Here is a 12,583-nt window from a genome sequence, read left to right on the forward strand (position 1 = left end):
AGGGGGCTATTCTAAGCACTTTTGCAATGTGCATTCATTATTTATTTTTAATTTCACGATATTAAGGGATACATGTACTGTTTATATGAATACATTTTGTTACAACAGCGCCACCTGCTGGTCATTTTCCGACCAGTCTGACCAGCAAGTAGTCAAGGAAGAAGTTGAGAAGAAAGAAAGAGGCTGCTCTGATGTTCTTCTGCTTAGGGAAGATTTGAGAAAAGTTTCTAATTTTTGTTGCTAAGCAGAAGAACATCAGAGCAGCCTCTTTCTCAATAGGCTGGTTTTTCTTCCAATAAGGATTAACTATATCTTAGTTGGGATCAAGTACAAGTTATTGTTTTATTATTACAGAGAAAAGGGAAATAATTATTAGTCTAAGGGAGATAGGCTTTCTATAATTCTGAGCTTTCTGGATAACGGATACCATACCAGAATTGTATGTACAAGCCATTAGCTACTACCACATGGGGTCATTTCAGATAACTAAGGGTAGTGACTAGTGTGTGCTAGTGATTTGTATTAGGCCTCACAAGCCATGTCTGGATGACCACTGACATGTTAGCCACCTTCTGGATCATTTAATGGTATTATATTACAAGTGGCAGCCTATAAAAGGCAAGGAAGAGCTTGTAGATAATAAAATGAGCAGTTGCTTAAGGGTGGCCCTACAAGGACAGACAAAGTCAGCAGCTTACTGGCCAGTGTATTGGCCCCCGACAGGCGTCCCCAATCAGTATCTGGGCAAGAATCGGGCAGCGGATGATTGGGCAGGCTTAAAATCACAGTGGAATGCATTGGTTTGGTGATGCTCCGCCGCCTGCATTCCTGGCTTTATGATCCGATTGTTGAGCCCTAGGGCCCGTGATCTGATCAGTCCCATATAGCCCACTCAAGATGGGTCTATCTTGATAACCCTTCACAGGGTCCTTAAAGGTTCCCAGAAGCTATAGGGTGCTTAAAGGTCAAACTCTGGGGCATTTGGCAAAAAAAATGCCTGTTAATATAACTTTACATTATAGCCATAAATAACACCATTTATGTTTTAAAGGGGACCCGTCACCCAAAATAATTATTCAAAATCCTATTTTATCCCATTAGTCAAGTAAAATGAACTTTAATTACACAATATAAATTATTTGAATCTTGTTTCCATCAGTCTGGGAATTCATAATGATAGCAAGCAGGCAGGAGCCATTTTGTGGACACTGTTATTAAGACAAGCCTTGCATCATCATCTCAGAATCTTGTTTGTGCACCAGAATGGGGGACCTGATGTCCATCCCCATGTACTGGCTACACAATTAAATGGTGAAGAGAACTGGGGGAATGTGGGGAGAGCAGTGACATGTAGGAAGTGCTGAATGGAAAGTGAAAGTGATTGCCTAAGGCATAGAGGAGGGGCAGACAATATTTGATTGACAGCGGAGATTTTTAAATGAGCTTACAACAGCTATGAACGGTTTGATAAAAAATAGAAATTGGATTTCATGTTTAATTTGAAAAGGACTTTTATTATACAGATTTTTGTATCTGGGTGACAGGTCCACTTTAATTTTTATTAGTGAGGCTGGCCAACTGGCATACTTACCACATATGGGGCTCTTTCTTGGGAGCTGGCTTTCCTCCATAGTTTAGCAATCTGTTTTACTCTAGTAGTCCAGTCTGTTGGGAAAACAGAAAGGTAGAATGCACCCATTATCGTTCAGAACATCAATCAAGCCTACACTTTACAAGTACATTAGAGGACATTAGAGACAAATAGCAGGGGACCTTTTTACCCATAAAGTGTATACTAAAATCTACAATTAGTATAGATGTTGGTGTTTATGTTGAGTAGTGTAGGTTTACATAGTCAAATCGGGTTGAAAAAAGGTCAACGTCCATCAAGTTTAACCCCTTTAAATAAAACCCAGCAGCCGGTAGGTCTGTTCAATACAGTATACAATCTATTGGTACCGGATGCTGGGTTTCAATTAAAGGGGTTAAACTTGATGGACGTTGGCCTTTTTTCAACCCGATTTGACTATGTAACTATGTAACACTAAACTACTCAACATAAAGGCATTAAAGGAAAACTGAACACTTAAAAACGAATATGGCTAGAAATATGAACTGAACAAATTGATCCAGTCTAAAGGTTCAGCTTCTTTATAGTTGTAAAGATAATGATACTCTGATCCAGTGGATGCGCAGTGGAATTGCAGTTATTGTGCATTCCTTACCATTTAAACTACAGCAGAATTCGGCACTAGGACGCTGAAGAAACCGGAGGATTTCCTAATGATCACGTGACTACTGACAACCAATGGGCGCAACTGAGAGGATGTAAATATCGCGAGATTTGGGGCGCCATTTTGCCTTTGAGAAAGCCTATACAGGAAAAACGTACGCCAGGCGTTTGCTCTATCGAGCGTTCTAAGGAGGCACTCTGGAGGGTGGGCTGAATGGTGGCAGCAGTTTCCTTCCAATAATGGAGGTAGCGTTGGACAGACCGGTGATGCTGTTACCAGCACTCGCACAGACTTAATTTTTGGGCTTTGCCGCTTCCAATTTTTGGTGTTGCATTTGCACTAGCGATAGGGAATAGGCCACTCTTACTTAGGTGCCTCTGAGAGGACAAAGCGCCAGATACTCTATGCACACCGTATTGGAAACTTATATGTCTGTATAATACTGCAAGGTCCAGTACACTGGGTCTGTCCTTAGTTTGTTTGCACTACCTTTGGTTATTAAACCCATTGTGTTCACGTTCAAACTTTGGTGTTGCTTTAACACAAGACACAGTGAATAGGCCATACCTACTTAGGTGCCTCTGAGAGGACAAAGTGTCAGTTTACTCTCCTTGCACACCATTTTGGAACACTTGTGTGATACTACAAGGTCCAGCATACAAGTGTTTTTTTGTCCATTATTTTTCCCACAATGGGAGCCACCCAATTTCTTTTACTATAGACACCCTCCTGCTCCCCACCCCAACTCATACTACTATTAGAGGGACTATAGGCTGATGTAATGATCTAGGTGGGACCAGTATTTTCATCACTCAGATATACTGCAATCCTTACAACTGTGAAACCAGTTCGGGATACATCATAATTTTAAGTGTTTTTATATTTCATCAATTCCCTCTTTTGAGTTTAAATTAACTATTAAATGTTATGTTTTATTGGGTGATTCCTTCTTCTACAGACTACTTGCTTACGTAATTAACACTCCTTGCACTATTGCACTTTATTACTCTTAATTGTTTATCACAAGATACAATCTTGACAACATATCAAAGTGTGGACACAATGAATTTATTTTGAATATTTGCACTCATCAAAAAAAAAAATTAAGCCATTAATTATTCCTTTTATGGTTTCCAAGTTACACAAACAATCTAATTATATTTATTAACAAGGCTGTGCGACCTCGTTAGCTCTTCTTTGCAGTTCCTTTCTTTCAGGTACAAATTTCACTGTAATGATAAAGGCCTTCAAAGTTGTTACAGGAGTTTCCTATCCTATTTCTCACATGCTCAGTGGGCTCTGATTGGCTGTTGAGAAGCTAAGCTTAGGGCTCGTCACTAATTATCCAGCAGAAAATGAGCTTCCCTGGCTGTAATATAAGCTGATGCTACAGGTTTGCTGATTAATAAATTCTGATGCTAATTGCACTGGTTTCTGTGCTGCCATGTAGTAATTATGTGTATTAATTACTAATCAGCCTTATATTGTGAAATTTCTATTCTATGTGTACTGTATATTGTGAGTGGGTCCCTAAGCTCAGTAAGTGACAGCAGCACAGAGCATGTGCAGTGAATCAGCAGAAAAGAAGATGGGGAGCTACTGGGGCATCTTTGGAGACACAGATCTTTACTGCTAAAGGGCTGTGGTTGCCTAGGGCTGGTACAAAAAACAAAACATAATGTACAACATTTCTGCCCTAATTCTTCAGTTAAGCTTTAGTTCTCATTTAAACTGAACAGACTTACCGGGAAACTCATCTTTAAGATTCGGAAAGTTGACGTTTGTGTACAAAACGGGTGCAACAGTTGCCATCTCGCCAAGTGCTTCTTCCTTCTCCCATTTCAGCGTGCTCCGCTGTGCGTTGGACATTGTATCGCCTTCGACCTCCAAGCCAGGAGATTGAGTAGGCCAGACACTGGCGGGGTCATTTCCCATGCTACGGAACAATGGGGTCTTTTCCCTGTGAATCAAAAGATTATTTATTCGTCATAATTGTAATAAAAGGTGAACATCTGGCTCTTGTACCGAATAAAATAACGCAGCTGATAATCTATGCTATCTCTGTATTATAAATGAAAGGAACAGTTTAGTGTAAAAATAAAAACTGGGTAAATAGGCTGTGCAAAATAAAAAATGTATCAAATATAGTTAGTTAGCCAAAAATATAATGTATAAAGGCTGGAGTGACTGGATGTTGAACATAATAGCCAGAACACTACTTCCTGCTTTTCAGCTCTCTAACTCTGAGTTAGTCAGTGACTATAAGGGGGCCCACATGGGACATAAGTGTTCAATGAGTGTTAGCATTCAGCTCAGATTCAAAAGCAACAGTTATGACCCATGTGCCCCCCCCTCAAGTCACTGATTGGTTATTGCCTGGTAGCCAATCACTGGAAACCAACAGAGCTGAAAAGCAGGAAGTAGTGTTCTGGCTGTTATGTTACATATCCAGTCTCTCCAGCCTTTATACATTACATTTTTGGCTAACTAACTATATTAGCCATGCAAAATAAAACATGTTTCTAATATAGTTAGTTAGCCAAAAATGTAATGTATAAAGGCTGGAGTGACTGGATGTGTAACATAATAGCCAGAACACTAACTCAGAGTTAGAGAGCTGAAAAGCAGGAAGTAGAGTTCTGGCAATCATGTTTGACGTCCAGTCTCTCCAGCCTTTATACATTACATTTTTGGCTAACTAACTATATTAGCCATGCAAAATAAAACATGTTTCTAATATAGTTAGTTAGCCAAAATCTAATGTATAAAGGCTGGAGTGACTGGATGTCTAACATAATAGCCAGAACCCTACTTCCTGCCTTTCAGCTCTCTAACTCTGAGTTAGTGTTCTGGCTATCATGTTAGACATCCAGTCACTCCAACATTACATTTTTGGCTATCTAACTATATTAGAAACATTTTTTATTTTGCACAGCCTGTCTATTTACCCAGTTTTTATTTTTATACTGAACATTTCCTTAGTATTGTTCACCCAATGTATATTATGATTAAAACAAGCCAATGAGCCGCTACATATGATAAGAAGAAAACTATGGCTTTTTCAATCCCTTCATTGATTTTGTTGCGCACAGTAAGCAACATGGCATTGTGACTTACCTGCTGTCCGTATATGGTGGATGTGCTAAAGGGGAGAAAGTGCCTAGTCCAGCTCCTGGAGCCAAAGGGTTGTGCTGGAGATGAGAATTTGGCAGCATCAGTCCATTGACCATAGGCATTCTTGGAAAAAAGCCATTTCCTTTAAAAGAACAGAAATGTAATGTTTCAGCACAAAATCCTACAACTCCAATAAAAGAACAAGCGGTATAATGTAAATGCAAAATCCAGTTTCTGTTGAAGTGCACTAAGCGCATTACCTACTTTAACTAGGCCCCGATCCGCTAAAGGACTGTAAAACTTTTCTTACCTTCTTGTTAAAATACCAATCCATGAACACAGCAAACTGAACAGTAAATATGGTTGACGTATCATACAGAAATGGAACTCAATCAATGAAGAGATATTAATGGAGCAAGATTTTTTATGCTGCGCTGTTGCCTATGCCAAGGGCGGTAGTAAAGCAAATTCTTGCTAAGGTTTAAAGGAGGAAGGAGAGAGAATTAAGTATTCCAATAGTATAGGACAGCTTGGACTACAGAGGTACTGTATATACCTACAGCTCTAGGTTGGCATAAATTTAAAGTGATTCTGTCATTAATTTTTATGGTGTAGTTTTTATTTCTAAATGACACTGTTTACACTGCAAATAACTTACTCTACAATATAAAATTTCATTCCTGAACCAGCAAGTGCATTTTGTTTAGTTGTAATATTGGTGTGTAGGTGCATCTCAGGTCATTTTGCCTGAGCACTTTAAGATGGAACTGCTTTCTGGCAGGCTGTTGTTTCTCCTACTCAATGTTAATGAATGTGTCTCAGTGGGACCTGGATTTTACTACTGAATGCTGTTCTTAGATCTACCAGGCAGCTGGTATCTTGTGTTAGGGAGTTGCTATTTGGTTACCTTCCCATTGTTCTGTTGTTAGGCTGCTGGGGGTTGTGTGATATCACTCCAACTTGCAGTACAGCAGTAAAGAGTGACTGAAGTTTATCAGAGCACAAATCACATGATTGGGGGCAGCCGGGAAATTGACAATATGTCTAGCCCCATGTCAGATTTCAAAATTAAATATAAAAAAATCTGTTTGCTCTTTTGAGAAACAGATTTCAGTGCAGAATTCTGCTGGAGCAGCACGATTAACTGATGCGTTTTGAAAAAAACATTTTTTCCTATGACAGTATCCCTTTAAGTCTATTAAAGGAATCAATTTGTTTTTGTTTCCCTGGCAGACATGGGCTATATTGGGCAATCATGGAGGAGGAGGAGGCATGGTTAAAAGTCAGATGTTTAGAAAGGCTGGTACTCATGAAAACTTTGGCCAAGGGCCACCTTTGTGTCACCCCCACCAAAGTCTCCAACCGGCTCCGATTTCTTAATACCAGCCCCTTCACCAAATCCCTGTATGTATAATACTACTTTCTTTACTCTACATCACTATGATCTTTTTTTGTCCTTGGTATTTTCAGATGCCAGGCCTGGCCAAAATCCAATACTTACAGCTCAAGGCCTGGGGTAAAAGGTACATAATGGAATGCCAGTCCTGTGTCCTGAGCTATAACACAAATAAATGTGTTTATTATTAAAGGGGAACTATGGCATAATGAACATTTAATATAAGCTTCAGCATACTGAAATAAGAACATAATAGTGAACATAAACTTGATTATTTCAGAAACAATGCAGATTTTTTAATTGATTTACAAAGTTTCTTATTTCAGTATGATGAAGCTTATATTTAATTGTCATTTTTGTGATAGTTCCTCTTTAAGAATATTCACCAAATGGTGATGGAATCAAGTATCAAGATTGTATGTTATCTGAGCAAATAATATACTATAGATTTTACTACTGATTTTATTTTACATGGATTTTACGATTTTTCGATGTCTACATGAATGGAAGGACCTGTGTACCATATATAAATAAATACGCTGATGATACACCTAAGGGTTTGAAGGTGGTGCCTGTACATTAGCTTTGTAACTTGGCAAACTAATAACACAGGCTCTATTTAGGAAGAGTGACTGTATGGAATAACCTTCACCCAGTCTTTAAACAGAGCAAAGGTTGAACCAAGGACTGGAACTTACCCTGGTTGTGCAAAGGCAAGAGCTGTGTATGTGGAGGATGAGGATGAGCTGAAGGTGGTGGCGGTTGTGGCAAAGATGGCGGATGGGTGGCTAGAGGACTCAGCACAGCTGTAAATAAATCTTCAACATCTTTTCCTTCAAGCTCTGTAAACCCAACAAAAAAAGGTAGGAACCAAACATTTTTTTTATTATTAAAATTATTTTTTTAAAGACCCACTGGTACGAGGACGGAGATAATTACCTGGAATTTTATACATTTTCCCCAAAATTGCACCTGAAGGGAAAAGAAAGACTAATTAGCAAACTGGTAGGTGGAAATGATGGAATACAGGAGATTTGTATCAATGCGTTTCAACTCCTTTACATCGAGGTCTCACTTACAAGATTCCTAAATTTCAAAACAGCATATCAATATCAACTCCAGGGTATTCCTTTTTCTACCCTGAAATTGATATTGATATGCCAATCCCATGCTGATTTTTACTGATTGAAGAAAACACCATTGCATCTTATTTGAATTAATTTTACCTTTAGAAGTAAGCACTAAAAGCACTTTGACTTAATTATAATTTTATTTTGGAGATGGCACCTTGTAGAAATCACTATAGCACTTTATAACACACACGAAAAATCTGTGCATAGACTTTCTATGGTTCAAGATACACACGCAGATTAGTGTTGCACTGAATATTAATAATATTGCACTAGGTTCTGTTATTTGTTTTTTTTTTTCCATAGCCTGTGGCGGTGATCTTTAATTGTATCTTGAGCCATCAGTATTTTTAAATAAAAAATTTTCTAAATACAATCAATTAAATATTCTGTATTGTTTCTGAAATAATCAAGTTTATCTTCACTATTCCTCTCGCAGCATCTGTTTCTCCTCATTCTGTCTTCATGCAGCAGTTGGGTGTCAGATATTCACTGACAGTTAGGGGCAGATTTATCAAGGGTCCAATTTCAAAGTCAAAAATACTTTGAGATTCGACCATCGAATTTAAATACTTCCAATATCGAAGTCAAGTATTTTCAGTGAATTTGGGTATCCTGCGGTCGAATTAAAATCGTTCGATCGAACGATTAAATCCTTCGAATAGAAGGATTAGAAGGATTTCAGCTTCGATCAAACGATTTTTCTTCGACTTAAAAAAAAACATAAAAAACTGCTCTAGAAGGTCCCCATAGGCTAACATAGCACTTCGGCAGGTTTAATTTTGCGAAGTATTGAAGTCAAAGTTTTTTTAAAGAGACGAATATTCTAACTATTTTACTTCGAATCGAATCTGAAGTCGTAGTTTCCTATTCGATGGTCGAAGCATCCAAAAAGTTAATTCGAATTTTTTTACTTCGAAAATTCCCTCAAATTCACTTCGACCCTTGATGAATCTGCCCCTTACACTTGCCTAGAAGATGTATTAGAGCTCATTCTAGTAAAATCACCAGACACCATGTCTCTCTACATGCAGAATCTGTGCAAAAAGCAGTTATGTTAGATTTTGTTTGTACTGGAATCAATTATTTGAGTGAGCTCTTATACATCTGCTAGGAAAGGAGCCCCCCCCTATAAGATATATTGGATCATTCATCTGACACCCAACTGCTGCATGAAGACAGAATGAAGAGAAACCGATGCTGAGAGAGGAATAGTGAAGATAAACTTGATTATTTCAGAAATAGTGCAGAATTTTTAATTGATTGCATTTATTTCAGTATGACAAAGCCGATATTACATTTTCATTTTCGCGATAGTTTCCCTTTAATGGTGAACCACCCCTTTAAAGTTGGCCATACAGAGGCCGGCAGGAACTGGCTGGAAAATCCCTTCAGGCATGGACATCATCTGGCTGAGGACAGAGTCAGCAGGCGCCTAATGTGATCCTTTCGCTGGCCCGAAGTACATAACACGCTTTTAATGAAACAAAATATTTTACCATCTGTAACCATCTTGTCAAGCTCAGGGCTCAGGATCCCATCCAGTTGATCCTCACTTAAAGGGCGGGAGGTGTGTGCGATACTGGAATGGGGCAGAGCCGTAGAATCATCTGACATAGAACCAATATCAAGCCCAGCTGGGGAGGAAAGAAGGAGACAGATGTAAGTCTTCACAACCCAATAAATCGGACCAGACTGCATGCGGGTGCTCTCCTATGACTCCCAGACGTCTGGTGCTTGTGATTAAAGGAAAACTATACCCCCAAAATGAACACTTAAGCAACAGATAGTTCATATCATATTAAGTGGCATATTAAAGAATCTTACCAAACTGGAATATATATTTAAGTAAATCTTGCCCTTTTACATCTCTTGCCTTGAGCCACCATTTTGTGATCGTCTGTGTGCTGCCTCAGAGATCACCTGACCAGAAATACTGCAGCTCTAACTGTAACAGGAAGAAGTGTGGAAGCAAAAGACAGAACTCTGTCTGTTAATTGGCTCATGTGACCTAACATGTATGGTTTGTATGTGTGCACAGTGAATCCTACGATCCCAGGGGGCGGCCCTTATTTTTTAAAATGGCAATTTTCTATTTATGATTACCCAATGGCACATACTACTAGAAAACTATATTATTATGATAATGGTTTATTTACATGAAGCAGGATTTTACACATGAGCTGTTTTATGCAATATCTTTTTATAGAGACCTACATTGTTTGGGGGTATAGTTTTCCTTTAATACGCTAAAACCATTGTATGCTCCACTAACAGAGAAGAAAAACACAAAAACAGAGTAAAAACCACAAATAGATCACGTTTATTAGAGGGGTTAAGTAAATACTGAAGAGAAACAATGATGTGTCTGAATATGTTGGATAGATATGAACTGGCACGGTCTAACTGCTTCCACTGAAAATGTCAACTTAAAAATCATATTTAACTAATCAGAGTAAGTGACCTTTAAATGAATGGGAGGTCATTGCCAGAAACTGGCAGCCACAGGTAACCTTGGGCTGAGTGAGATGGGAAGGGAGACAAAGCACAGTAATGCTACTCTTTATCTGGTTAATTCTACTGCTTTTTTTTCTTTTTAAAGGGATACTATCATGTGAAAAATGGGTTTTGTTTTTCAAAACGCATCAGTTAATAGAGCTGCTCCAGCAGACTTCTGCACTGAAATCCACTGATCAAAAAGCAAACAGATTGTATTATATTTAATTTTGAAATCTGACATGGGGCTAGATATATTGTCAGTTTCCCAGCTGCCCCCAGTCATGTGACTTGTGCTCTGATAAACTTCAGTCACTCTTTACTGCTGTACTGCAAGTTGGAGTGATATCACCCCCCCCCTTTCTTTCCCCACCAGCAGTCTAACAACTAGTGATGCACCGATCCAGGTTTGGGATTCAGTATTTCTCAGTTGGATTCGGATTTGACCGAATCCTTCTGCCCGGCCAACCAGAATCCTAATTTGCACATGCAAATTAGGGGCGGGGAGGGAGGGAGATCGCATGACTTTTTGTCACAAAACAAGGAAGTAAAAATGTTTTCCCCTTCCCACCCTAATTTGCATATGCAAATGAGGATTCAGATTCGGTTCCGTATTTGGCCAAATCTTTCGCAAAGGATTCGGGGGTTTGGCCAAATCCAAAATACTGGATTTGGTGCATCCCTACTAACAACAGAACGATGGGAAGGTAACCAGATAGCAGCTCCCTAATACAAGATACCAGAACTCAATAGTAAAATCCAGGTCCCACTGAGACACATTCAGTTACATTGAGTAGGAGAAACAACAGCCTGCCAGAAAGCAGTTCCATCCTAAAGTGCTGGCTCTTTCTGAAATCACATGACCAGGCAAAATGACCTGAGATGCACCTACACACCAATATTACAACTAAAATAAACACTTGTTGGTTCAGGAATGAAATTTTATATTGTAGAGGGAATTATTTGCAGTGTAAACAGTGTAATTTAGAAATAAACACTACACCATAAAAATGATGACAGAATCACTTTAAATTGTGTATAGAGGACAAAGGGGTATAGAGAGAGGGGGTGTGTGTGTGTGTGGGGGGGGGAGTATAAGGGTGCTATTAATATAGCTATAATGAAAATTAGTTTGAGAAAGAAGGAACCATGCACAATCGCAGAAACATCGCCACAGCAATAACAAAAAGGCAGAGGTTAGTATATTAGTTAAGGTTTGACTCTTGTTTCTCTTACCAAAAGGAGAGGGTGAATTTTCCACCTGGAAAGTGCATAAATCAAGACCTACAGGACCCAAACCAGATAAAATGGATGATTATGACCAAGGAAACGAAAGAATGAGTAGCAGCATGTGGAAAATTGCAAATTAACATGGATGCCAACCAACGGCAAACGGAGTGCAATCAAAATCTTGATTGGATGAGAGAGCTCAGCCAATGAAATGACAGGAGTAATAAGGATCAGTGATAGGTTGGTATAAAAATATACGGAGGGCTTATCTAGGGGAGGAAGTAAAGAAGAGACAAACCTTTTGAGGACATACCAGTTGTATTTGTGGACTTCGCAAGGTCATCCGTAAGAATCCCAAAAATATCATCCTCTGTGTTTAAAACCTCAGACAGATCAGCAAGGGGATCTCGCGAGCCACCTAAAATATAATAATGGGACAAGGCAATTAGATGGGGAGAGAAATGTAGTTTGCTGTGCACAGAACAAAACAACTGTGAACCATTCCAGCCATTGCCGAGTGTAATTGTCCCTTTTATATTATTTAAAGCAGACCTGTCACCTACACATAAAAAGCTGCATAATGAAAGTCCTTTGCAAATGAAACATGGAACACAAATTCTTTTTTTCCTTAAAACATCCATACCTGTTATAAAGGTGTTTAAATATATGAGCTGTCAATCAAATATTATTTTCCCTGCCTCTATGCCTGAGGCATAGAGGTGGGGCAATCAATTACTTTCACTTTCCATTCAGCACTTCCTACATGTCACTGCTCTCCTCAACTTTCCCCTTCACTCCTCAGGCTCTATAATTATGTAGGACACTGCACATAGTCATTGGGTCCCCCATTCTGGTGTATAAACTAGATTTTGGGGGTGATACACAATTTGGCTTAATAACGGTGTTCACAAAATGGTGCCTGCCTTCTTGATGTGATTGTGTAATTCCAAGACTAAAGAAAACACAATTTAAATAATAAATAT

At 38.9% G+C, this 12,583-nt stretch overlaps 1 protein-coding gene across 10 annotated transcripts in view; it reads right to left on the bottom strand.

The window, feature by feature from the left end:
* kmt2c.S (lysine methyltransferase 2C S homeolog) overlaps positions 1–12,583 on the bottom strand; it is a 142,061-nt gene that overhangs the window by 27,969 nt on the left and 101,509 nt on the right. For 7 of the 10 annotated variants that reach the window (XM_018269007.2, XM_041567350.1, XM_018269015.2 and 4 more), the window contains 8 exons: positions 11,899–12,018; positions 11,607–11,654; positions 9,374–9,511; positions 7,684–7,716; positions 7,443–7,586; positions 5,352–5,490; positions 3,980–4,194; positions 1,592–1,665 (listed from right to left, as the gene is read on the bottom strand). In XM_018269007.2, the coding sequence (XP_018124496.1) occupies positions 1,592–1,665; positions 3,980–4,194; positions 5,352–5,490; positions 7,443–7,586; positions 7,684–7,716; positions 9,374–9,511; positions 11,607–11,654; positions 11,899–12,018 (911 nt within the window). The remainder of the gene's footprint in view (positions 1–1,591; positions 1,666–3,979; positions 4,195–5,351; positions 5,491–7,442; positions 7,587–7,683; positions 7,717–9,373; positions 9,512–11,606; positions 11,655–11,898; positions 12,019–12,583) is intronic. The other 3 variants (XM_018269011.2, XM_018269014.2, XM_018269012.2) reach the window with 3 other exon arrangements.

Source organism: Xenopus laevis, chromosome 6S (assembly GCF_017654675.1).
Source record: "Xenopus laevis strain J_2021 chromosome 6S, Xenopus_laevis_v10.1, whole genome shotgun sequence".
NCBI lineage: Eukaryota > Metazoa > Chordata > Amphibia > Anura > Pipidae > Xenopus > Xenopus laevis.